General features: G+C 51.2%; 1 protein-coding gene across 1 annotated transcript in view; it reads right to left on the reverse strand.

The window, feature by feature from the left end:
• SLC23A1 (solute carrier family 23 member 1) overlaps positions 1–20,717 on the reverse strand; it is a 25,287-nt gene extending 4,570 nt beyond the window's left edge. Inside the window, exons 1-14 of the mRNA XM_034778746.1 lie at positions 20,620–20,717; positions 18,234–18,323; positions 14,427–14,528; positions 13,677–13,834; positions 13,449–13,537; positions 12,204–12,271; positions 10,155–10,336; positions 8,378–8,498; positions 7,544–7,700; positions 6,509–6,656; positions 5,225–5,330; positions 2,571–2,700; positions 1,267–1,410; positions 464–559 (exon numbers count right to left, since the gene is read on the reverse strand). Coding sequence (XP_034634637.1) covers positions 464–559; positions 1,267–1,410; positions 2,571–2,700; positions 5,225–5,330; positions 6,509–6,656; positions 7,544–7,700; positions 8,378–8,498; positions 10,155–10,336; positions 12,204–12,271; positions 13,449–13,537; positions 13,677–13,834; positions 14,427–14,528; positions 18,234–18,323; positions 20,620–20,655 — 1,627 coding nt within the window. The 5' untranslated portion in view covers positions 20,656–20,717. The remainder of the gene's footprint in view (positions 1–463; positions 560–1,266; positions 1,411–2,570; positions 2,701–5,224; positions 5,331–6,508; positions 6,657–7,543; positions 7,701–8,377; positions 8,499–10,154; positions 10,337–12,203; positions 12,272–13,448; positions 13,538–13,676; positions 13,835–14,426; positions 14,529–18,233; positions 18,324–20,619) is intronic.
• Positions 20,718–24,534: the final 3,817 nt, after the last annotated feature.

The raw sequence follows: 24,534 nt of genomic DNA on the forward strand, positions 1-24,534 counted from the left end.
TTCGGGGTCGGCCGGCGGTGCCGGGAGCCGGCCGGGCCGGGCCGGGGGCTCGGGAGCCGGGCCGGCAGTCGGCGGGGCCCGGCCGGGGGTGCTCGGCCGGGGGTGCTCGTCCGGGGGCCCGGGGGCCGGCGGTGCTGGGCGGGCCGGGGGTGCTCGGCCGGGACCGGCAGTGCTGGGCAGGCTGACCCAGGCTGGAGACGCCGGGGGGGGGGCAGACTGGGCCGCGTCTCCTCCCCCCACACTCCCCTTACCTGCTTCAGGCTTCCCGCGAATCAAATATTCGCGGGAAGCAGGGGAGGGGGCGGAGTTGGGGCGGGGACTTTGGGGAAGGGGCGGAGTTGGGGCGGGGCTGGGGGCGGGGCCGGAGCCCCGTGGAGTGTCCTCCTTTTGGAGGCTTAAAATATGGTAACCCTAGCACCAATGCATTATAAGGCCTTGTCGTGAAAGCTTGCAATGGCTGTACCTGGAATGGTGTTGTCCAATATGAAGGCAATGCCACCCCCAACAAACATTTCTGTTGTTAACAGCACTGTTAATATTTGGTCCACTTCAGGAACACCTATAAAACATGCAGAATGTTACACTGATTAACACAGAGCACTGGGTTAGATGCTACTATCGTCTGTCTGAAAAAGAAAAATAAGACTAGTGTGTGTATTTAAAGACGACTGGCTGTTTCCTACCAATAAACTCCAGTGATGCCATGCAATACCTTTGATTATGACTAAGGCGTTTGTGGGCCCAGATTAGATTAAATTGATACTCAAAGACATCTCTCTTATCTACCTACCTTCCTGCTTTTCCTCTTCACTCGGCTTATATGAGCATCTCAGGCCCTCTGACTCTGTATGTGTTATCTCATATCCCATTGTCCATTTTGTTTTATTAGAGTTCCTAAAAATCTAGTTTATAAAGCACACCATGTGTTGAAATGCTGAGCGTAGCTATAGGCACATATCAAAAGGGAGAAGAGACCAACAGCTGCAAACAAAAGCAAGCTAACTAGGGTTTAGATCTCATTTGGAGCAGGACAAATGCCCTAAATCCCCCCACATTCCTATGGAAGCGACATAAAATTCCTAATGTCATTCCACATCATTAAGAATTGCAATATTGATAATCACTTGTACCATGCATTAGCATGGTGCCCAAGAGACCCACATTCCTATCTTACTTGATGCCAAGAGTTCAGTAGAGTCCTCCATTCACTGCAGTATTAATAGGGGATCTAAAGCATGTTTTGAGGCTTTAATCCAAGAGGCATACCTGTGTTAATGGCATTGGGGCGCGAATCCAAGTAGTTTGGCAACGTCAGCCCGAAAAACATTGCAAATCCCAGAATGAAAAGATTGCGGGAGGAGTTCATGTCAACAAACTGCAGGTTGGAAAGGCCAACAGCTGTGATCATGCCTGAAAATGTGCAAACAGAGAAAACACAGCCTTGTTATAGAGACAGAGGGTCTGTGTGCATTCCGTGCGAGGTAGAGGTGGCCACCTGCTGAGTCATTGGGACTGAGAGGCAAAAAATTAGGTACCACTAAAGCCATCTCTATTCTGAAAGTTGTACCAGTTTAACTAAGGGTATATCTAATGCTAGAGAGACTATACTGGCATAGTTACATCACCGTAACTATGCTGGCATCAACCCATCACGTAGACACAGCCTACATCGACAGAAGGGGTTTTCCATTGGTGCAGAAACACCACCTGCCGAACGACCGTAGCTATGGCAACAGAAGAATGCTTCTGTCGACATAGCTGGGGATTAGGCTGGCACAGCTTGTCAGAAAGAGGTGTGATTTTTTTCAGACCTCTGACTATGCTATGTTGACTTAACTTTGAAGTGTAGATCAAGCCTGAAAGTGTGATCCAAATCTGATTAAATCAGACCAGTGCAAACACCTGTGTGGACGCTCTTAATATGATTTAAATCTGGTTTATATCAATTTAACTTAAATTGATTCATTACCAAGTTAAGCTAAATCAATATAAACCAGCCTGAAATTGAAGTAACTGCGGTCACACTGTATTCTGCACCAGTTTAACTAAATCACTTCTGAAACAGATTTAAAGTTACACTGATTTGACTTTGAATATGGACAAGGCCTAAGGCTGCTATAATGCATTGACAGCCCCACCACTTAGGGTCAAGAGACAAAAGTATAGCTCGCACTAATGATAATCTCTTACATCTGGAGGAAAACGTGAACCCTAGAATATAGGCAGTAGCAGTGCATCCCACGGTTACCCTCCCAATCCCCAGTGATGCTATGTAGCTGCAGTTCTTTTGCATCTTTGAGATTGTTCCCTGTAACTGATTCTGAAAGGAAAGCAAGCTGTTAAGTGGAGAGCTTCAAAGCCAATGTTGATGGGCACTGGGCAGCCAACTCTCTTAGGCAGCGTTGCAAATGTCAGCCTGGCGCAAGCTCTATAAGTCACTTTTAGGCCAATCAAATGTAAATGAATATATTAGGAAAGGATTGGTAGGAAAAAACACTGCAATTTAATCTTAATTTTGCCTTGATACTCTGCTGATTACATTTATAAACATATCTTTATAGGTACGTTACCGAATAATGTACAGAACATCCCTCCGAGGATAGGGTCAGGGAGAGAGGCGAACAGAGCCGTGAACTTGCCGATGGTTCCCAAAACAAGCATGATCCCAGCTCCATATTGCACCACTCTTCTGCTGCCCACCTGTAGAGAAAAACCAGCAACAAGGTGAAGCAAATTGGCTAGAGTCATTCCAGGCTTAATAATACGTAGCTATTATACAGCTCTGTTCATCCAGAGATCTCAAAGCACTTCCCAAAGGAGGTAAGTATTGTTATGGTGGGAGATACCAGATGCCTCTGTGTAGGGTACATCTACACAGTTTCAGAGCCCAAGCTCCAGGCTGAGTGGGAATGTCTAGATGGCTGGTTTTAGCACTATAGTGGGAGCACTGCAAGCCTGAGTCTGTAGACATAGGCTCTGAGATTCGCACCTCCAGGGTTTTTTGCTGTGTAGACATACCCAGAGTTCTACCAGTTCCTTTTCTTAGTATGCAAACAAGGGCACAGTCTGTGAAGACCTGCTGTGTTGTTGCTAGGTTTGTGATACAGTTCCTTTTGGGGGAGCTGTTGCAAGCAGGACAGGAGTTGCTTGTTGCCTTACTCTCTCTAACATAGTGGGAATTTTTGCAGCAGCATTGCTCTCTGGGAACCAGGCACTGGTGCTTGGCCTGAGAGCCCTGAACGTGGTTTTTCTGGGTGCTGTCTGTGACCTCCTCTGCTCAAGGACTGAGCCACACAGTCTAAACAAACATGTGGCACTGACAGTATACCCAGACTCCGGCACTGATTTCTGGGTGACAGTGGGATGGGGAAACTGAGATACAGTGAAATGAAGTGATTTGTGCAAGCTCATGCAGTGCCTGAGACCCCAGATCTCCTCACTCCCTGCTCAGTGCACCAAGCTGCGTCAGACTTTAGAAATTAAAGAGGGGGGGGATGTTCTGTTTCATGGGGAGAGACTGGCGAGCCAGAGCTTTCGCTATGGGCTGAGCACTATTTGTTAGTCTCAGTGGTGCGTGCTCTACCCTGCATTGGGTGAGAAACACCAGCAAGCCTGAGCCCTTCTACGAGCATCTTCCCTCCAATCTTAGCCCTGCCACACTCCTGTGATGTTTTATGCCCATTTCCAGGCGTGGGGAATGGAGGGGGGTGGCTCAAGGTAACAGAGAAAACCTGTCACAGAGCAAGGAAGGGAGCTTAGACGTATAAATCCCATATCCCAGTGCAGTGCCCCAACTACGAACCACCTCCCTTCCCTGTGAGCCGGTGTCCTGCACAGCTCAGCCTCTTGTGAGTCAGAGCAGCCTCTGGTCGAGCTCTTTCACGCGTGAGGTTGGCAGCTCTCTAAAGTGCTGCTTTGGAACCCGGACGCAGGCCCCAGGCCGCAGCCAGCCCCGGGTATTGTTCTACGCAAAGTTTTTATTTCACAACCTTCTCTCTGGTTCTGGAAAATCGACCCGAAAAGTCTCGTGTGTTCAGGACACCCTGACCTGGCTCCCACAGCACTTAGGCAAGGCACTTTGGGTATGTCTACACTGCAATTCAAACCTCACAGCTGGCCTGGGCAAGCTGACTCAGGCTCACTGCTGTGGGGCTGTTGATTTCCAGCCTTGGGCTGCAGTCCGAGCTCTGGGATCACCACCCCCACCTCCCAGGGGGGTTGTGAGGCTAAATGCAGTGAGTGGGAGGCACTCAGACACAAGAGGGGGCAGAGAAGCACCATAGATAGCTAGACTTACTGACAGGTGCCCAGGGACAGAAAGCGAACTCTGACTGCGAGGCAAGTGGAACCAGGCGGGTCCAAGGTCTCAGGGGCAGAAGAGGCCACAGCAATGTCATAGAGGGGCTATTGCAGACACACATTATATGAACACAGTGACCAGGAAGGGCCTCAGGGCCAGCATCAGAAACTAGATAGACCCTGCACTGAGCTGGGACTCAGGCCCAGATGGAGCGTGAATCCCAGAACGGAGGTTTGGCTGCTGAGAATGCTCCACCAGCTGCCCCAGAGCCAGCAAATCTGGGGCTACCAACGTTCAGCTGAGCAGAGCAGTCAGGCTGGTGCACTATGAGCGAGAGTAAGCCAGAGTTTCTGCTCCTTCGGTTCTACACTGGGCCACAAAATGGCATTAAGCCACCACAGCACCTCCCTAATTCAGTGCCATGCTGGGCTCTGGGTGCAATTTAGAGCAGCCTTAGTACTGCTCTAAGTTGTGTCAGCTTCCATGTGCTGTTATCCCTCTGCCTGATCTCTTGCGTCCCCAGCCCATGACGTACACCAGGGGCTTGGAGAGAGCTATTATGCCAGCTCTGTGCTGGCTGTAGAACCCCCTCCAGCCTCAGGAGCAGAGTATTGCACGGGCCATTTAAGCCCTCTTTATGGCTTAGGAATAGCATCATGGAGAGGCTACATCATAAGAAAAAAACGTGGGCCATGGTGTCTATGGATCCCTGAAGGGTTTTATAGCCTGAACCCTGCACCTTCTGTTGCACCCACAAAATAACCAGGATGCCAGTGGAAGATGCTGATATTCTCTGCAGCACAGGCGAGAGGCCGGTAGCTGTGCTGGGCATCGGCTGATCAGTCCAGGTGCCGAGAGCTTTACAGCGATCCCACCTGACTCTGCACAGAGGGGAGGTGTCCAAAGAAGCTCACTGGCTGGTACCTTTGTGATGCCCAAGACACCGATGTTGGGACTTGAGGATGTGGAGCCGTTGCCCGTTCCCAGCAGCCCAGCTATGATACAGGAGATCCCCTCTGTAAAAATGCCTCTGGAAACACAAGCAAACCCAAGAAATTTCATCGAACATAAGAATGGCCATACTGGGTCAGACCAAAGGTCCATCTAGCCCAGTATCCTGTCTGCCGATAGTGGCCAATGCCAGGTGCCCCAGAGGGAATGAACAGAACAGGTATCATCAAGTGCTCCATCTCCTGTCGCTCATCTCCAGCCTCTGGCAAACAGAGGCTAGGGACACCATCCCTGCCCATCCTGGCTAATAGCCATTGATGGACCTATCCTCAATGAATTTATCTAGTTCTTTTTTGAACCCTGTTATAATCTTGGCCTTCACAACATCTTCTGGCAGAGAGTCCTATAGGTTGACTGTGCGTTGTGTGAAGAAATACTTCCTTTTGTTTGTTTTAAATCTGCTGCCTATTCATTTCATTGGGTGAAATTTCACTTCCCACCGCATTGGCAGCTCTCAGGGCAGCATTTGGAGAGGGCAGGGATGCATGAGGGCACTTAGGGGCAGATTGCATGCGGCAGACACAGCCTCCACCGGAGGGGTTGCAGACAGGGCAGGGCTGTGGTGGGAGAATTTCCAGCCAGCGGCTTCTGCTCCCCTGCAATGGGAAAGGGTGCAGCACACATTGCCTGCCACGAGTGGCTAGCAATTCCCCTGCAGTGGGAGATAGCGCCGTGGCTGGGGCATGCCCCAGCCTCGTTGTAACCGTCCCTGGCACAAAGCATGGGCGAGGTTCACATTCATGCACGGGGCACTTGCACAGCGTATGGCATGTTCTAAGTGCTCGACAAACATGGGAGATGGGGAGCGTTGTCCCAGTTACCACCTGGGGAGGGCGAGCTCAGCCAGGTTACGGGTGCCAAATGGTAGCCTGTTATGGGGGGTCAAATTTGGGTGCCAAATAGTAGCACTACAGCCATGTTTCGGCACCTACATTTCCAAGGTGCTGAACCTGCAGCTCCAGCTGCCCTCATGGGAGCTTTGGGTGCGCAGCCCCTTAGAAAGCCAGGCCAAAGTTACTGAGGGGCCAAATGCTGGGCATTGAAAACCTGGCTAGCACACGTGAGCCTAGAACTCAGGTGTCCTGGCTCCCACCCACTGCTGCCCAGTAGGAATCGTCCTGCTGTGGTGCAAACCCCGGGTCTCCTGCACAAACCCGTGTATGATTTAGAGGGATGGGTGAGCTGCTCGTACCGTACCTATTAATGGCATGGATGGGTGGCGCCGGAGCCCCCGCCAGCCTGGCACAGGCGTAGTAATCCCCGATGGACTCGATAATGCCAGCCAGGGTAGCGCTGAACATCCCTAACACAGCTGCTGCCGTCACGGTGGGCAAGCCCCACTGACCTGCATCGGGCAAAGCAGAGCAAGGGATGAGCTGCCCCGGGCATCCCAAGCCCTGAACATGGCCATGCCTGCTCAGGAGCCGCTCTAGCATGGGTTCCAGACTGCGCCCTGCCCATCTCAAAGGGCCAGACACAGGGTGTGCTGGCAAAGGCTGCTCAGCCAATTATCCTTCTGACAAAGCGCACTATGGATTTGAGCTTGGCACAGGTGACCTGGGCAGCCCAAACACAGCTGTGGGGCAGTGGGGGTGGGGGAAGCTGCAAGCCCCTAGATTCCTCCCCCAACACACACACACTGGGGATATACTTCTGCTGCTGCAGGTTGCTTCTTGAGAACCACCCAGGTTTCTTCTCTGCTCCTGTGGTGCAGTCAGCCATGGGGGCGGTGGCTGTGCAGTGTGCAGGAGGATGTCAGCTCAGGCCATGCCCGGCCAGCCTTAGCGTCTCTCCTCTGCTCCTGGGCCACCCACTCAGCTGTGGGTGTTCCTAGTGGACTCCTGTCCCTGTGAATCAGTATGGACCCCCATGGCCCTGCGCAGTGCTGTGCACCAGGGGAGATGGTAGAGGGTGATCTTTTCCCTACAGCAGCTTCTGCTGAGTATCTGGTTAGGGGAAAGGGTCACTTCGCTCCCCCAGTCTGAGCTCCAGCATGGGGAGCAGAGCGAGGGGGCAAATTCTGAGGATCAGTGGAAGATACTGAGCGGGGCAAGGTGCCCCAGCTCCTTGCCTTGCCTGGGGAAGCGTGCAAAAGTGTCCTGCGAGCTGGGCTGGTATGTGCACCAATGGCAGGCAAACCTGACTTGTGCACTGCACGGAAACGTGTGTACACTTCTGCAAACACTTTCCCTGATCCCTCATGATTCACAAGAGAATCTCATGTTCACTCACAAGGGTACGGTAGGCGAAACCAGGGTGCAATTGACATGATTTTCCCCCTGGCGTCCGTCCTGGCCTTGTAGCCATATGCCTCAGCATCGCGTGGGAAAACATCCGTCAGTGTTAAAATATAGCACAGCAGCCACACCACCATGATGGCCAGGATGATCTGGGGATGAAAAACAGAGGCCCATGTAACATAACTCTCCAGGCACACTGAGCAGCAACACTCAGATGGATGGGAGAACTGCTCCAAATACAGCGAGAATTGCCCACCATGGAATCCAAACCCCCAACCTACACTAACAACTCCAGGGCTATCTATGGCTTCACAGAGATCCCGGTGCTGTGGGACCATTGAGACCAGCACAGCAACAGCAGGGTTTGAAGTTAGCACATCCAACCCCACAATTCAGCCCCTGTTGAAGAAGCTCTCTCAGCCCTTAGCTGTAGCAGGACCCTGCCACACAGTGGAATAGTACCCAGTCCATACTCTAGAGGGCAGTGGTGGCACCAGTGCACGCACCCATCCAGGACAGTATTTTGAGGTCTGGAAAAGTTCAGTTAATTCCAGTCTTTCCCCCATTTATTTCACATTTCCAAGTATTTCTGCTTTCCTTGGTTCTGGCCAGCATGGTTAGTGCCAAAATGTCACAGCCATGGCCACACTTTCTGTAAGTGCTAGCGATTGCTAGCCCAACACCACAGCCCCAGCAGCACTAGATCGTTCATAGATGTTTCCGTCACAGGCCTGGAGACCTCCTGGTATGTATCTGACCCAGACCGCTGAGCTGTGGGAGGTTTCACCAGTCATTGGTAATTATCAGAGGACGGGACCATCCATACCGGGAACATTTTGAAGATCTGTAGCCTGAACACAATACAGCCTTTCCCCCATTTGTAACCAGGCAGCCGAAAGGTCGCATTTCGCAGGTACTGGGCAAATAAAACAATCAGAAAAATGGATCTATTGAAAAGAGAAAAAGAGTCATTAGGACATCCCTAGGAAATGCAGAAGGGGAACTTCCTGAGGGCCGAATTGCACCATTGTCCAGAGATCATACGCTCTCTGGGCACAGGCCCATCTTTTTGTTCTGCATTTGTACAGCACCTAGTGCAACGGGATCTTGGTCCATGACTGGCGCTCCTGGGCACTACCATGAATAATATTAACAATAGTGTATTTGAACCCAAATGGTTTTAACCAGTTACGGGCCAGTCTATGCAAGCCAGTGTCCATTGGGCTATGCAGAAATGAGAAGGAGAACAGATCTGGTGTATGAGAAGAACATACAATCCATGCTGGTGTGGCAAACATGCCTGTGGGTGCCAGTGGCCAATTTCCCCATTCATCATTTTGTGTCTGCTAAGTTCGGAGTTCCTGTTGTTTTCTGAGAACGTGTCACAAGTAAATGGTGAAGGATAATCCCGGTGAGGTGTTTGCCTTACGTATGTTTAGTTGACTGGAGTAAACTAATCCACTGTTCACTAGCTGGGCTACAACAGCAGGATGTATTGGGTGCTGAGTGGACCTGGTCAGGAATTTTCTGTCAAATGTTTTTTCCTGCAGTGGCTGCAAAATCAAGATTTTTCCAGGGGAAATTTTTTTGATTTTCTACTTGGGTCAGGTCAAGCGGAATCAAAACATTTTGGTTTATCAAACTGAATCAAATGTTTTGTTTCTGGACAGTTTGATGTTAACCTGTGTTTGTCTGAGCTGTGGTAGGGCCTCATGGGAGTTGTAGTGCCCCCATTTTCTTCTATTGGTCAGACTCCCTGACTGGGCTGCATCTCCCATAATGCATCACAGTTTCCCTTCATGCTGAACTGCCACAATGCATCTTGAGAGTCCCATGCCTCTGATGCATTATGGGAGATGTAGTATGGCTAGAGGTGAATGGAGGCATGAAGCATCTGAGTATAACTCCCATGAGGTACTGCTGCAGCTCAGGCACACACAGCTTAATGTAGAACAGAGCTGAAATATTTTGACATTTCCAAATAGAATTTTTTCAGAACATTTTGCTCGGCCAAAATTTTTGATATTTCAACTTTTCATCCTAATTTGGGACAAAAACACAGGTTGAACTTTCATGTTATTTTCAGTTAGCTCTGGTACTTAGATATGGTGGTGGTTGGTGTCCTATATGCTTCTAGAATAGACAGACACACAGTCAGATCAGTTATCAGACAAGATTTTGAACCTTGCATCCTATTGAAAACTCAGCAAAGCAATGACTAATCCCATCTACTCTTCCCCGCTCAACCTTTGTCCCCCTTTTTGGCTTGAATACTCATTATCAAGTGATCTTGATTATGAAAAAACAGTTGCTGTAAGTTACATGGAGCAGAGCTGCATGTTTTTAATATGAAATATGCAAATATAGGCAAAACTCCCATTGGCTTCAATTAGAGCAGGATCAGGTCTATAGGGCAAACCCCACTGCAATCAGCAAATGCGTCTGGGGATGGAATTTAACCCTGGGATGGGGGTAACTTGGAGCTTAAGGGCCAGATTTTGCCTCCAGATATGCACACCCATGAGGGTGTGACACTATGTGCTAGCAGCATGTCACTCTGTGAGCCCTGTGGCTGGTCTCTGTATGATAAGCGAGGAGCGTACAATGCTGCAATGCCCCAGTGCGATCCTGCGCGGTCCCCCGCAGCTTGGAAGACTGACAGTCCTATCAGGGAGACGGTGGGAGTAACGGTGAGAGGTCCAATGTAGCTGAGCAGTGCTCCTGGCAGCCCCACAAGCCCGATCACCACTTCCACCAGGCTGGACACGATGATCGCCCCTTGGATCTATGGTGCAAAAGGGGGGGGAAAGCATGTGAGGTGTGGAGATGTGGTCAGCTCTGAGCTGTCACATGCTGCCAGGCTCCTCCACCCGCGCAGGTGCTACAGATAGGGATGAGCCTGGAGGCCTAGTGGCATTTGCATGGCTCTGACCTTGGATGCTGAGCCCGGCCCCCCATCCCTGGGGCTGTGGAGGCAGCACATTCTGCCCCACATGGGCAGAGAGCACTGTGGCCATCAGCTACAAGGGTTTAGCCCTTGTCCACAGGGAGTGATGTTGTGCTGGGGAAGGCTTCATCATGGAGGAAGGGAAAGGAATAAAGCATGGAAGAACCTTGGACTGGGATGGGAATGGGAATATCCATCCATCCATCCATCCATCCATCCATCCATCCATCCAGTCATTATATATATATCCATCCGTCCATCCATCCATCCAGCCCATGCTCTTCACAAGTTAGAGAAGGTTGGGTTGAACAGCGTAAGGGGACATGCCAGTATCATGCAAGAGACAAGCAATTCTAAACGGCTGCATCCTGGTTCAAAGAAGAGCAAATGACTAAAAACATATAAAATGTGTCTTGGGTAAAATGAAGCTGACTAGTGAATAAGCCCGGGAGCCGCAGTCAGTCCAGTCGGATGATGTCTGGGAGGCCACAGGCCAGGCCTCTCCTGTTTGAGTGCAGCGCGAGAGCCGGAACTCTTGTAGCTGCTGTAAAGTAAGTCCTCTTGTTTGATTAGAAGATTAAACCACTGGAGAATAACTGCATTTTACACGTTATAAAACCCAGCAACTCTGAAACTCTCTGCCATGGCCAGGCAACCCAGTGATGAGCTGCATTTTCTGGGTCTTAGCCTACTTCCCAGCAGGAGGTGCTGTCTGGTGTCCACCTTCCATTGGACACAGGAATTGCCACATTGGATCAGACCAGGGATCTAGCTAATCCAGGATCCTGCCTCCAGCTGGGGCCAGCACCAGCTTCTCCATAGGAAGCTGCAGGGAGACCTGCAGTGGGCTGTTAGGGGCTAACCAGCCCCAAGGGAAAGATTCCTCCTAGTTCTCCATAGTTAGAGGCTGGCTTATGCCCTAAAGCCTGGAGGGTTATGTCCCATTCCAAACTGGATTTTTTTGCACATGGGAGCTTCCCGGGCTGAGGGAGGATGGTGTCACTTCGGTATCTCTCCATCTATCAGCATAGACCTTGTTAATAACAATACCTGGCTCTTACATAGCCCTTTCCATCAGCGAATCTCAAAGCACCGCACTATCTTATATGTATTTATCGTCCCACACCCTGTGTGGTAGGGCAGTGCTAGCCCCATTGCACAGCTGAGAACTGAGGCAGACAGACTAAGTGACTTGCCCAGTGTCACACAGGAAGTACAGGGCAGAGCAGGGAATTCAGCACAGGTCTCCCACATCCTAGCCCAGTGTCCTAACTAATAGGCAATTGCTCTGCACTGAGACAGACACCAGCACCATTCACAGCTACGGTGCTACTGGCATGTCTGAGCACTGGCCTGAGATGTGTTTGAAGGTATTTCCAATTGACCAGTCAAGTGCACCCAACCATGGCTAGAGTCACCTGGAAGGCCCTCCTGCTTGTGTGTCTTGGCTGGACATGACTGCAGAAGCAGGGGGAAATTGCTGTGGCTTGCACAGGACAGAAGTGGCACCTGCACTTTGCACTGGCCCCCTGCACAGGGGTGAATCTCATAAACACCAAGGTGCGTGGCCCTAATGCGGCCGAGACGTAAGCAAGTTGGGTGTTTGTCTGGGGGGAGTCTTCTTTCCCGTGTCCTGGAGAGACAGATCCCCAGGGCCCCTGAGCTGTGTACGCCCCTGGCGGCATAGTCAGAGAGCACAGCTTACTTCTCTCATCCTCGGGTGCCACACGTGAGATGTGTTCAGTGGTAACGTCCAATTGCCGTAGATCTCCTCTAAGACATGAAACGAGGCTGTTAGACACGCGGGGATAACAGTACTCCAGGCCCTGCTCCCTAGGGCATGATTCACTGCTGTACTAGTCCTGTTTACACTGGTGCATCTCCCTTGAAATCTAGAGACCCCACTGTGCTGGCACCGTGTACCCACAGAGTGAGGGCCAATCCCTGTCCCAAAGAGCCGACCAGCGAAGGGTACCTCTGCCCTGCAGGTGAAGGTGGGATTGTAACACTAGTAGCATATCTGGGTGAGCTTTAATCTTCCCAGCATGGGCAACAATAGCAGTGAAAATGCAACGGCCTGGACCAGCAGCCCAGGTATGTACACAGGGGCTCTGGTGGGCTGGTATTGGGACGGCTAGCCTGTACCAAAACCTGCGCCGCCGTGATCAATGTTACCCACGCCAGCTGGATTAAGGCTAACCCTGGCGTGCCTAATGGTGCTTCAATCACACCTTCATTTGCTGTGTTGACGTGCCCTAAATAGACCAGTCTGGGAGGGGAAACAGAGGCAGAAAGAGAGAAGAAGGAACTGGCTCCAGGTCACCCATCAGGGAACTGGGCACAGAGCCATGGCCTCCTGGGCTGGTGCCCTACCCACTAGACTATACTACCTCTTGATAGCTGTGCTTCAGCCATGACACTTGACACATGACACTGAGTGTTCTCTCTCTCAGGCGCTTGGCTGGCTGTTCCCGCTCACAGGCTCAGTCTAACTGACGCCATATATGGAGTAAGGCAGGAATTTCCCCAGCTCAGATCTGCAGCGACCTTGGGGGTTTCACCTTCCTCTGTGGCGTTGGGGGCAGGTCGCTTGCCAAGTTCCTCTGGGTATTTCTCACTTAATCAGTTCCCTGCCACTGCAGGGGCCTCGGGCACTGGTGCACCTCAGCCCCCCCTAGTTTGTGCCCATACTAGAACTGTCTCCTATGGGCTTGGTCCCCTTTTGGTTGTTGGGATTAGTGTGCAGGTCTCGAGTGGGGTTGTTAGCCTAATATGCAAGAGGTCAGGCTAGTGGAGGCCCTTTCAGTCTAGTGGAGGTCTGGTGGCCCCTTCTGGCCTTAAACGCTATGATCCTGTTGTACCCTTAGCTATAAGAGTTGTACTTGGAGGGGCTGTTAAGTGACTCATGGGCTTTACCACATGACCTGGTTGTAAACGAAGCTTCAGTTACCTTCTGGGGGACATTTCCATTTCTCCAGGGCCAGGATGGACTTGGCAGGAACCAGAAAGGCGAGTGCGCTTGCTTGAAACAGGGGGAGTCTGCATGAGCAAGAAGGAAAAGCCTCATTTGCAATTGCCCGCTGCTCTGCCTCACCTTCAAAGCTTCCCGTGCAATGGTTCAACAGGGACCAACAGCCAAAAGACAGTGTGGAGAACAATTGCCATAGAGTCAACCTACCGGATCCCCAGCGTGGTTTGGATCAGCGTGGTGATCCCGACGCAGGTGAAGATGGTGCCGATGAGCTGGCTGACCGTGTATTGGTCCTTTCCCACACACAGGGACTCTGCCAGGAGGAACGGGACGGCGATCGTCCCACTGAAACAGGTCAGGTAGTGCTGGAGCAGGGAAGGTAAAGGAGTCTTTGGTTAGGGCTGTCGGGCGGATCTGAGAACTCACCTTCATTCCCAGTGAGAGTGAAGTTCGCCTCTGCACAAGGCCGTGGTACCGCTTAAGTCCCAATGTGCTATGGGACTTAAGTGGTGCACTGCGACTTGTACTAGACCTCTGAATGTCAGGGGTTTGCTCTTGCCACTGCTAACGAGACCGAAACTCAGAGTCATGTATAAGGGCACGTGTATAAGGAAAACTATTAAAATTGTACAGCGATCACTTTAGATGTTCAATGGTGTCCTGGTCCTGCTTGCAGGCTAGAGAGCTCTGTAGGGAAGTGTGTGAGCCACTGTCAGTTTGCACCAGACAATGCGTAATACCTGTTTTAGGGAGTAGCCTGCTTTTTCTCTCTCTGGTTTTGTTTCTTTATGCTGGTAAGGGACTGGATTTTAAGAAATAAAGTGGTGTTACATTGCACCCTTCCAGAAAGATTAAAAAACATAGAATACATTAACTTCTCTGTGTGTATGTCATGACCATAACAGGGCACTGGAAGCAAGAGAGTGGGGCAGTGCCCTCTGATCTCTCCTTCCTTACCTGAAAGCCGAGCAGGATGCAGAGGTACCATGGGGGCACGTCTTCAATTTTATAGATCATGTCAAATTCTTTCTGCTCCCTCCCTGTGCCTGTGGCTTGCCGCTGGAAATGGAGAAAGGGCGATTTCAGCACCAGCAGGATCAGAGAGCAGAGGTTGGCGGTTAGGCTGAGAAGCTTGACAGAAATCAAATGTGAGCGGATTTCCTTGCTCCCCCATGACTTGGTCTCTGAAGCGATCGCCCCAGTGCAGGGAGATTTGAGACACATCTGCTATGCCCCGGCTGTCTTGGAGTAACATACTCACCCAATCTGTCCTGAGAGCCCTCGGGCCTGCTGCAAGGGCCACATTGCATCTGGAGCCCCCAGCTGAGAATCTGGCTGGCCCCTCATAGGGAGCCCACACTGGAGCAATAGTTCTGCCCCCAGTGCAGTGTGTTCCCTACTCCATGCCCACAGCAGGGGAGGAAGGGAACTTAGTACCACCCTGTCCCACCTCTCATGCTCCCTTCAGACAGTGAGGGGCTAGCAGGGAGATGGGGCTGCATTCTCCAGTGGGATTCTGGCTGGCTCCTGCATGGGGGGGGAACAAAGCAATCTGTTCCTTGCCCACTCGTGCACAGCCCCCCTGGGGCCGGCTCCAAACAGCCCTCTGAGATTCTGGGTGTCACCACTCAGACCCAGCACTGGCATCTCTGGTTCCCTGAAGCCTCTGGTTCCACTGTGCTGCTGTTTCCATTAGCCACACATTCCTGGGGCCAGTGCTCAGAGCAGGCTGGGATTACCCAGCATGCACTGGGTGCACTTGCACAGGGTCCCCATCTCAAGGGAGCCTCCACCCACTGGAAACAAGCCCAATCCAAGCTGGAGTGGTGCTGTGACCCCGTGCGCCAGGTCACAGCACCACACACTCCAATCATGATAGGGGAGCTGATGGGCCAAACCTGAGCAGCGCAGGGCTGGGGCAGGCAAGGGGAGTGAGCGGAGCAGGGTGGCTGTGATCAGGGGGAGCTGCCCTAGCTTGGGATGGGAGCAGGGTGCTGAGATGGGGGGAGGGGGTGCTGGTGGCCAGGAAGGTCCCTGAGTGGTGGGTGAGGGGCTGGGGGCGGATGTTGGGTGAGTGGGATGTAGGTCAGGGCTGCTGGGATGTGTGGGGGCTGCCAGGATAAGTGGGGGCAGACAGCTGGAGCAGAGCTCTAGTTTGAGGGAAGTGATGGGCCCCCTCCCAATTTCCAGAGTGCACAGGGCCCCAAAACTCAGTAAGTTGGGCCTGGCTCTGACCCTGTGTTAAACCCATGTGCTACCTGGGAGTTCTACAGCTGTTGGCCCTTTGCCTGCCATTTCCAAAAGCTCTACGGTTTCCTGGGCAAAGTGCAGGCTTGGCGTCTGAATTTCACATGCAAGGGGCAAAGGCCTCTCCAGGGGTGTCTTCACTCCCGAGGAATGCTGTGCATAAGGATGTGGGGCAGAGTGGTGCAATCCACAGGGAAGAACTGCTCTCCTCTTATCCCACCAGCTCATTGGTAAGGGCCCTGCTGCTTGAAGGGTTTTGCCCAAGAAGGGAGCTGCCATCTAGCCCTAAACCCCTGCAGCATTCCCTGTTGCTAGTGGGTCCTGCAGGGATCTGTTCTCAGCCCAACGCTATTCACTATCCTTCTCAGAGCTCTGGAAGGAGAAAATTATTGCTGGTAAGATGGGCAGCGGACACACAAATTGGTGGCGAGATGGACCGAGGTCAGTTATACATCACTTGGTAAGCTCAGCTCATTTGACCAACATGCCTTTTGATACAACCAAATGCAAGGGACGAAGAATGTGGGTCACGCTTAGGAGGAGGGACAGGATCCTGGAAAGCAGTGATGCTGCAGAGGACTTTGGGGGCAACAGAACTGGAGCTCCCAGTGCAATTCTGTAGCTAAAAGGGTGAACGTGATGCTTGGATGTGTGAGCAGGGCCATATTGAGTAGGAATAAGGAGGTGCTATTACCTTTGCACATGGCATTGTATACTGGGTCCAGTTCTGCTGGCCACATGTCAAACAGGATGTGGAGAAATTGGAAAGGATGCAGAACAGAGTTACAAGAATGATGTGGCGTCTGCCAAGCCTACCTTATCGCGAGAGACTAAAGAAGCTCAGACTATTTAGTCTGTCCAAGAGAAGAATAAGAGGTGAGTTGATTACGGTCTATAATACCTGCATGGGGAAGAGATTTCTGACAGCAGAGGGCAGAACAAGATCTAGTGGTTGGACGCTGACACTAGACAAATGCAGACTAGCAACAAGGTGCCAATTTTTCAGTGAGGGTAATTAACCATTGGCACACTTGATCTAGGATGTGGTGGATTCTGAATCACTTGATGTCCGTCAATCAAGACTGGATATATTTCTAAATGAGACGCTACAGCTCAGCCAGGAATGATGGGCTAGATGCAAGCCTCATTGCCTGGGTTCTCCAGCCTGGGTTATACAGAGATCAGATTAGCAGATCAGAACGGTCCCTCAGGCCTTGGAATCTGTGAATGTAGTCCCCTGAAGGCCCAGGAACAGTTGCCAAGACCCAGAGAAAAGATCCTCTGCTACCACCAAGCCTCTGGCTTCACTGCCCAGACCCAGTGCTTCATCCCCAATCCTCCTACTAGCGTTACCAGCCCCAGTGATTTTCGACTCTCGCAATTACAGCTGGTCAAAATACCTGTCACTCCCTCCAAAAAAATTCAAATGAAAAATCTCCCTTTGAACTCTTTTGTTCAGTTTTTTTTTTTATCTTTAGTAGGAAAATTTCCCAGGGAAAATTAAGTGAACTCTTGGTGTGTCGTTTCAGTTTTGAAAAAGTGAAGTTTCTTTAGATGTGAAAGGGTCGTTGTTGTTCCACTCCTCCCGTGCCCACCCCCATTTTGCCACTGAGTGAAATAGAATGCCACTGACGGGGATTTTTTCCTCCCCTCCCTTTTTTCACTCCATCCCTTTTCAAAACGGTCCTGACTTTGGGAACGTCTTTGACCAACAAAAAGAAAAGTAACGACCTGCTGTAACTCTGCCACATTCCGCAATGGCCTCAATGTTTGTGTTTCAGAGGGGAAGGGACGACTCTCCAGGGAGCTGGGAAAATACCCGCCGAGTCAGTGGGCTACAGGAGGGTGCTGCAGACACCAATGGCTGCAGAGGAGAAGGCTCTCGCACCAAGCCAGTTGCACTCCATGGGAGTTTTTCCATTGATGCAATGGGCTTTGGCTCCAGCCCCACCAGTGGTGTGGTGCTGAGACAGGCCAGCTGCTACATGAGCCAGGGCGGGGGGCAACACAGAGACAAGGAGATAAGGTGGGACGAGCCCACAATGAGCTTTAAAGACAAGGAGTGTCACTTTTTTAGGGGCAGACTGTGACGTGCTCAATGTGCCCACAGTGCCCCCCTTTCCTCTCCGGTGGTGGCTACCTGTATCGCAGCTGGCAGCAATTGTGGGGCACTGCCTGCCCTTGTACCCAGTTGGGTGAAGAAGGGGTGGCAGGGAGTCAGTGGGTGGAGCCTGGCCAGTGACATCCCCGCAGCATGCTAGCTGAGCCTGCAGTAATGTGCACCAGGTAAAGGGCTGGCACAGATTGCCTCTTCCATGGAGCCAAAGGGGGGCAGTTCGTGATTCCTCAAGTCCCAGCCGGTCCTTGATCTGCTCCTAGGGCAGTGCAGCCATATGCCTCCCCTCGCTCAGGGCTCAGCTGAGCCCCTCACCTAACAACGGACCCCTCCCTCAGCTAAAGCTAGTGGCAAGCTGCAGTCTCAGCTGCCTGGCATCCTAGGCAGAGCGCTGGTCTCACCTTGTCCTCGCTCTCCGGCTCCTTCCCATACGAGTTCTCGGTGATGATTTCAGGAATCCCCTCGTGCCGGGCGGAAGCTGCATTTCCATTCTGCATTTCCCCGAGGGACATGGAAGACAAAGCAAGTCATTGCTTAGAGAAACTGCTGGTGGAAGCACCATAACCAGGAAAATAAAAGAGCACAGCGGAGAACAGGCAGCGCTGATTGGAAGGATGCCACTGTCTCCACCAGACTGGTGGCTGTTGCTAAAAGCAGCTTGTCTGTTTTGGGAACCCAGAGAGACTCACCACAGCACTGGAGAGTGAAGAATCGGTCTTTGTTCCCCATGCAAAGAGCAGCCATCACCATCCAGTCTGAGTGGCTTTGCTTGACATTACAGGGAGCAGCAACGTGAGACAGAACAAACGGAACATCTCAGTGAGAGCACGGTATGTGTGTCTCCTCTGTCACATGCTGCAGCAGTGCTGCTCACACAACAGCTGCTGGCCTTGAAGCTGAGCAGATTAGGCTTTATCTAAGTTGTGCAGCTTTAACTATATGGGTCTAAAATGTTATCAGAGGCTACATCTTCACTACCCGCCTGAATCGGCGGGTAGAAATCGATCTCTCAGGGATCGAATTATCGCGTCTCGTTGGGACGCGACAATCGATCCCCGAATCGACACTTGTACTCCACCAGTGCAGGTAGGAGTAAGCGCCGTCGACGGGGGAGCCGCGGCGGTCCATTTGCCGCAGTCCTCACAGCGGGGTAAGTCGGCTCGGATACGTCGAATTCAGCTATGCTATTCGCGTAGCTGAATTTGCATATCTTAAATCGACCCCCCTCCCAGTGGAGACATAGCCAGAGTGATATAGTTAAAGTGCTACAATCCCTCAATGTGGACGCAGCTAAACCAGTATAAATGTGCTTATACCAGTAGAGCAATCCACATACAGGAAGGGGAATGAGCGATACTGGCATGAGACACCTTTATAATGGTGTAATTGTATCCACTCTAGGGTGGTACCAGTATAATTATATCAGTGAAAAGTCACACTCCCTAACTGTAATAGCTATATCAGTTGGTGTGTAGGCCAGGCCTTAGAAACACAAAGGTACAGTACAGAGAAATCAAATGGCAGTTACATAGCTACATAATATCCCTCCTTAAAATAAATGAATGGATTTAACAGTATTGTCACCACTTGTGTAGCACATTCAAAGACCTTTACAGAACACTAGTTAAACCTCAGAGCACCCCCAAGAGATAGTAGTGACCTATCACCCCCATTTTACAGATGGGAAATCCAAGGCAGAGAGTAAGTGATTTGCTCAAGGTCACCCAGTCCATTGGTGTTAGAGCTGGGATTAGCAGCCAGGAATTCCGGGTGCTCAGATCACTCTCCCTTCACTAGTAACACCGACAGGGTTTGGATCATTGCTATAGAATATACTAGTGTTTAACACCCCTTCCTGCCCTCCTCCCCCCCACTCAGGGGAAGGTGGATCTTGAATAACTGCTACTTTGCATTGTAAAGGAGTCACACTAAATCCGCCACAGTATGGGCCCAATCCTGCAAAGGGGTGAGCCTGCTGTGGGGTGCTCAATGCACTTCACACCCAGTATCTTCAGTGGCAGCTGCATGCGCTCAGCAGCAAACAGCATCAGTCCCTGTATTACAGCAGCCCGTACAAAATAAAACCAAGTTCCTTGCAAATTTATCTGAGAAAAAACCCAAGAGTTCTCAGTTTCTTGGATCCCATTTCTCCGTCTGTGGTTCTTATCCTCTGTGGCTCGGATTCTGGGCTCTCGTCTCTCCTGGGGCCTGACTGAAGGGTCTGCCTGACCTCCAGTCTTGGCCTGATTCTTAGAACCTCGCAAGCCTTTTGCTGAGTCCGTGAACACATAGTGGAGCTGCCAGGGTTCCCTGGGCCATGTCGAAGGGGGGAGCTGCCCAGGGTGAGGCAGGTGCCAAGGGGAGGAACCAGCAGCGACAAAACGGCATCACTTGAACCTCATTCATTCCGACTATTAAGTCACTGTTTGCTGTCAAGTGCTCCATTCCTGAGTGGCACAGCGGAGTCACCCCTCACTGGGGGCCGAGTCGCTTCCACTTCACTTCTAAGCCAGAGGCGTATGTTGAATAAGTCAGTCCAAAGGGAAGCGCTTTGTGAAATCTGGCTTCCAAGAATGATCAAATGATAAGTTGCCTTTAACGTCAGATACAAGTCTAAGAAAGAACCTGTGATCACTGCTCCCCTCCCCTTCTAACAACCAACACAGATAGCTTGCCACCCACTTCCCAGATAGTTACATCAAACACTGGTAAGCAAGGAAATGGATGCATTTGGGGAGAGGGAAGGGGAGGGAGTGAAAATATGGTAATAGCAAACAACATGTTCACCTTGGTTTGAGACAAATCTTCCGAACTGTTCCCCATTCTCCTGCAGAGTGCCACTGGGATTTCCAAGGGGACTTTGTAGAGTGACGCTTTTTATGGTCATGGGGAGGACTTTAGTCAATACACCCGACATTGTTCATGGAGTCAATCTATAACCACGGTTATTGGCTGCTGATTGTGAAAGAAATGAGAGCTGTGTTTTTAAAGATAATATATTAACTCCATTAATTATGCTTGGCATCACAGGGGAATGATCAGCCTTTCCTAAACTTACTGGTTTTTCACAGCTCTTTTGTGAAAACATTAGAGAGCTGAGTTACAGTGTAACTGACTAGTTCATAAATGGACTGAATTACAGATTGCACTAATCAGCTCATCAAGTCTGATAAAGGAAGCACCATCCTGCTGAGCCAATGTATCTGCGCCAGCTCTTGGACTCTCTGATGGGTCAGCCCACTTGAGTGCTCCCAGTCAGAGGCTCTTAGATCTGTGTGTGGTGTACATTCATTGGTCAGGTGGTTTTGGTTTGGAAGTAGATTCCCCCCAGACGTGACGTTCCACAGTGCCGTGGGTGTTTGGATCTGGGGTTTTGGTTCAGGCCCAGCAGACTTTTCCAAATCTGGTCAGAACACCCCTGAACATCTGACACGTGCTGAACTCTGGACTGGCCACCTCTGGATAAGCGGTTGTTCCACGGCACTTCCTGTTACAGAGGATGGAACCTGGACAGGCAGAAAGAGAAATAACAAAAGGTACCTGGATATTTTAGACCCTAAAAGATGACTGCGTTCAAGTCTGGATCTTGGTGCCCACGACACCTTGATGCCTTTAGAGCCAGTGACAGGAGGTGGGGGGGATGTCTTTAAAGTGGGCCCAACATGGGCATTTCAGGTCTGCAGATACCACAGCTGTTTTACAAACAGATATGCCATCAGCTAGAGGACAGTCCCAAACTTTTGGACAAGTCAGCTCTGGATCTGGGTACTGATCCCAATGTCTTGGCTTGGACCATGCAGAAATGTGGTAAAAATCACGTCGTCCCCCACCCCCGACGCCCAACATCATTGGCTTGGCAAACATTTCTAGTGAAGACCTGGCCTGTATCTCACAACACCACAACTTCTTCCTTCCCATAAAAGCATCTCTCTCTTGAAATAGCTATCCCAACAAAACTCGTGGCTGGGTGGGAATCGTTAGCAGAGATTCACCCCAGTTTATGTTCAGCACCAGGCCCTCAGCTTTTCCTGCCTGGGCCCCCAGAAAAGGGGCACAGCCCATTTCTCAGGGAGTTACGGCCACACACTCCTCCCAGAGTGACACACCCTTAAAGGCACGGCCTGATAATGCTGGTTCTAATCTGTTCCTGGACCTGAGTAGCTGAAAGAGGATGGAGCTCAGCTATTCTCAGTGGTGGTAGATGACAGAACAAGGAGTCTCAAGTTGCAGTGGAGGAGGTTTAGGTTGGATATTAGAAAAAACTTTTTCACTAGGAGGGTGATGAAGCACTGGAATGGGTTACCTAGGGAGGTGGTGGAATCTCCTTCCTTAGAAGTTTTTAAGATCAGGCTTGACAAAGCCCTGGATGGGATGATTTAGTTGGGGATTGGTCCTGCTTTGAGCAGGGGGTTGGACTAGATGACCTCCTGAGGTCCCTTCCAACCCTGATATTCTATGACGCTATGATTCTATGATGAAAGTCAGCACCATCATCCTGCTGTTTGGTGGTGCTGATCCAGTTCCCACTAGCTAACCATCCACCACCACTACAGTAGATAGGCCAAGCGCTGAATGTGCCGTGCAGAACAAACTCCCCTTTCACACTGGTGTTTCCAGGCCAGGGGTGAGGCACGATGGCTGGGAATATGGAAGATGCTTGTGCTGCCACTGTCCATGCTGTGAAGACCCAGAATCATTGGTCTCCAGGGCTATCCATCCAGTGTCTTTCAACATCTAAAGCTCCAGGGTGGCAGGAGGCTGATGGGAAGGTGTCAGCAGCACCAGTGCTTGTGCAGCTGTTGGAATAACGTCTCTGTACCCGTGTCTATCCACGATTCACTCAGATTCTCTCTAGTAGCCTATTAGTTACAAAGGTTGCTATAAAATTAAGCATTAACTGCAACATTAGATGCTAAAGAATGTTTGCTGATGGATGGGGGAGCTAATGTTTTCCAAGTCCCAGCTGATGACAGGGGCCAGGACTATGGGAAAGGGCAAGGTGTCACAGGGTCCACTCACTACTAGGGCACCTCCTCCTGGCTGCTCTGGGGACCAGCTCCTTCTGGGTCCAACACCCCCTTCTGCCACTCATTCACACACCTTGCCACCTCCCTCCCTCTCTGTGTGTGACTCAGGAGGTACTCTCTTCATGGCTTGGCCCTCCAGCCCGGTCACTATAGTTCTCCCATTCTGGGGTTGCAAAGTCCTATTGGACGACAGTCCCAGGCAGTCTTCTGTTCCACTGTCCAGTCTGCATCACTTCTAACCCCGGCCCACCCTCTACTCCAGGATCCAGTCCAGCGACCCTATGTCTAACAATTGTGGTCTGCTTTTTCCCAGACCCTGCTGCTATTGCCCTGGACTCCTTCCTACATCTTCTGACTCCTCCGGGTTTATCAGCCCAAACTCCCTTCTCCCAGGGGGTGATTGCAGACTACTTCCCCAGAAGCCCCTTTCTGCTGTGAACTTCCTGGCTTTATACCAGCCCCACCTGTTCCTTCTCAGCTGGGTTCCATCATCAATCAGCCTTTCAATCCCTCGCTCCCCCCAAGGTGCAGCCTGCTCTGCCTTGTGTGGGGTGGACACCCCATCACACACACAGTGGAATTAGTCACTGTTAACTGCATCACAAAGAGGAAACCTAGCTGTTGATACATCCAGAAGGATGGCAAATGTGGGATCTGGGACAATGATGGGCTGGGCTGCCCAGCTGGGAATCCCATCTGGAATGAGAGAAGACCCATGGGTAGCACTGCAAGGCCCAGTGCTTGAATGGTGGGAAACTGACCTGAGCAAAGCACTTAAGAATGACCCTATAAGGGCTGGTCTACACCAGATTTTGTACTGCTGTAACTATAAGCACCAGTATAACTGCATCCACACTAGAGGCTTGTAGTTCTAGTGATACAAAGACCATGTATAGATAAGCCCCAAAGTACAATCCTGCGCTGGCAGGGATTGACTTGATGACCTAAGACATCTTCTCCATCTCTAATTTTTGGTGGCCACATTATCTCCTACACGGGGAAAAGCCAAGCTAGGGGGCACAAAACTACCAGAGTTGCTCCAAATCATTCCCTAAGAGGCTGGGAAGAACAGGGCTCCAGCTGGGGTTTGGCCCCCTAGTCTTGTAAATGTTGCTAAGTCCTGCACAGTTCTTTGGACACCCACAGAGGCCAATGCCATCTGCACAGAGTCCCAGTGCTTTTGGGTAGCTTCCAGCTCTGCTCCCACAGCCCTTGGCCATGCTGCCATCTGATCGCTGCTGGTCACTGCCCCTGAAGCCACCTGCAGAGGTCAAGTGACCCAATGCAAAGTGACGCTGCACAAGGCAGTGCTCCCCCACCTGCCTTGCCCACAGGGCCGGCTCCAGGCACCAGCTCAGCAAGCAGGTGCTTGGGACGGCCAAGGGAAAGGGGCGGCACGTTGAGCTCTTTGGCAGTAATTCGGCAGTGGGTCCCTCGGTCCTCTCGGAGGGATGGACCAGCCGCCGAATTGCCGCCGAAGAAGAAAGCGGCACAGTGGAGCTACTGCTGAATTGCCTCCGATCACGATCGCGGCTTTTTTTTCTGCCTCTTGGGGCGGCAAAAACCCTGGAGCCGGCCCTGCTTGCCCAGCACTGCTTGGGGTATGTCTACACTACGAAATTAGTTCGAATTTATAGAAGCCGGTTTTATTGAAATCGGTTGTATACAGCCGATT

The sequence above is a fragment of the Trachemys scripta genome, chromosome 8, assembly GCF_013100865.1.
Source record: "Trachemys scripta elegans isolate TJP31775 chromosome 8, CAS_Tse_1.0, whole genome shotgun sequence".
In the NCBI taxonomy this organism is placed as follows: domain Eukaryota; kingdom Metazoa; phylum Chordata; order Testudines; family Emydidae; genus Trachemys; species Trachemys scripta.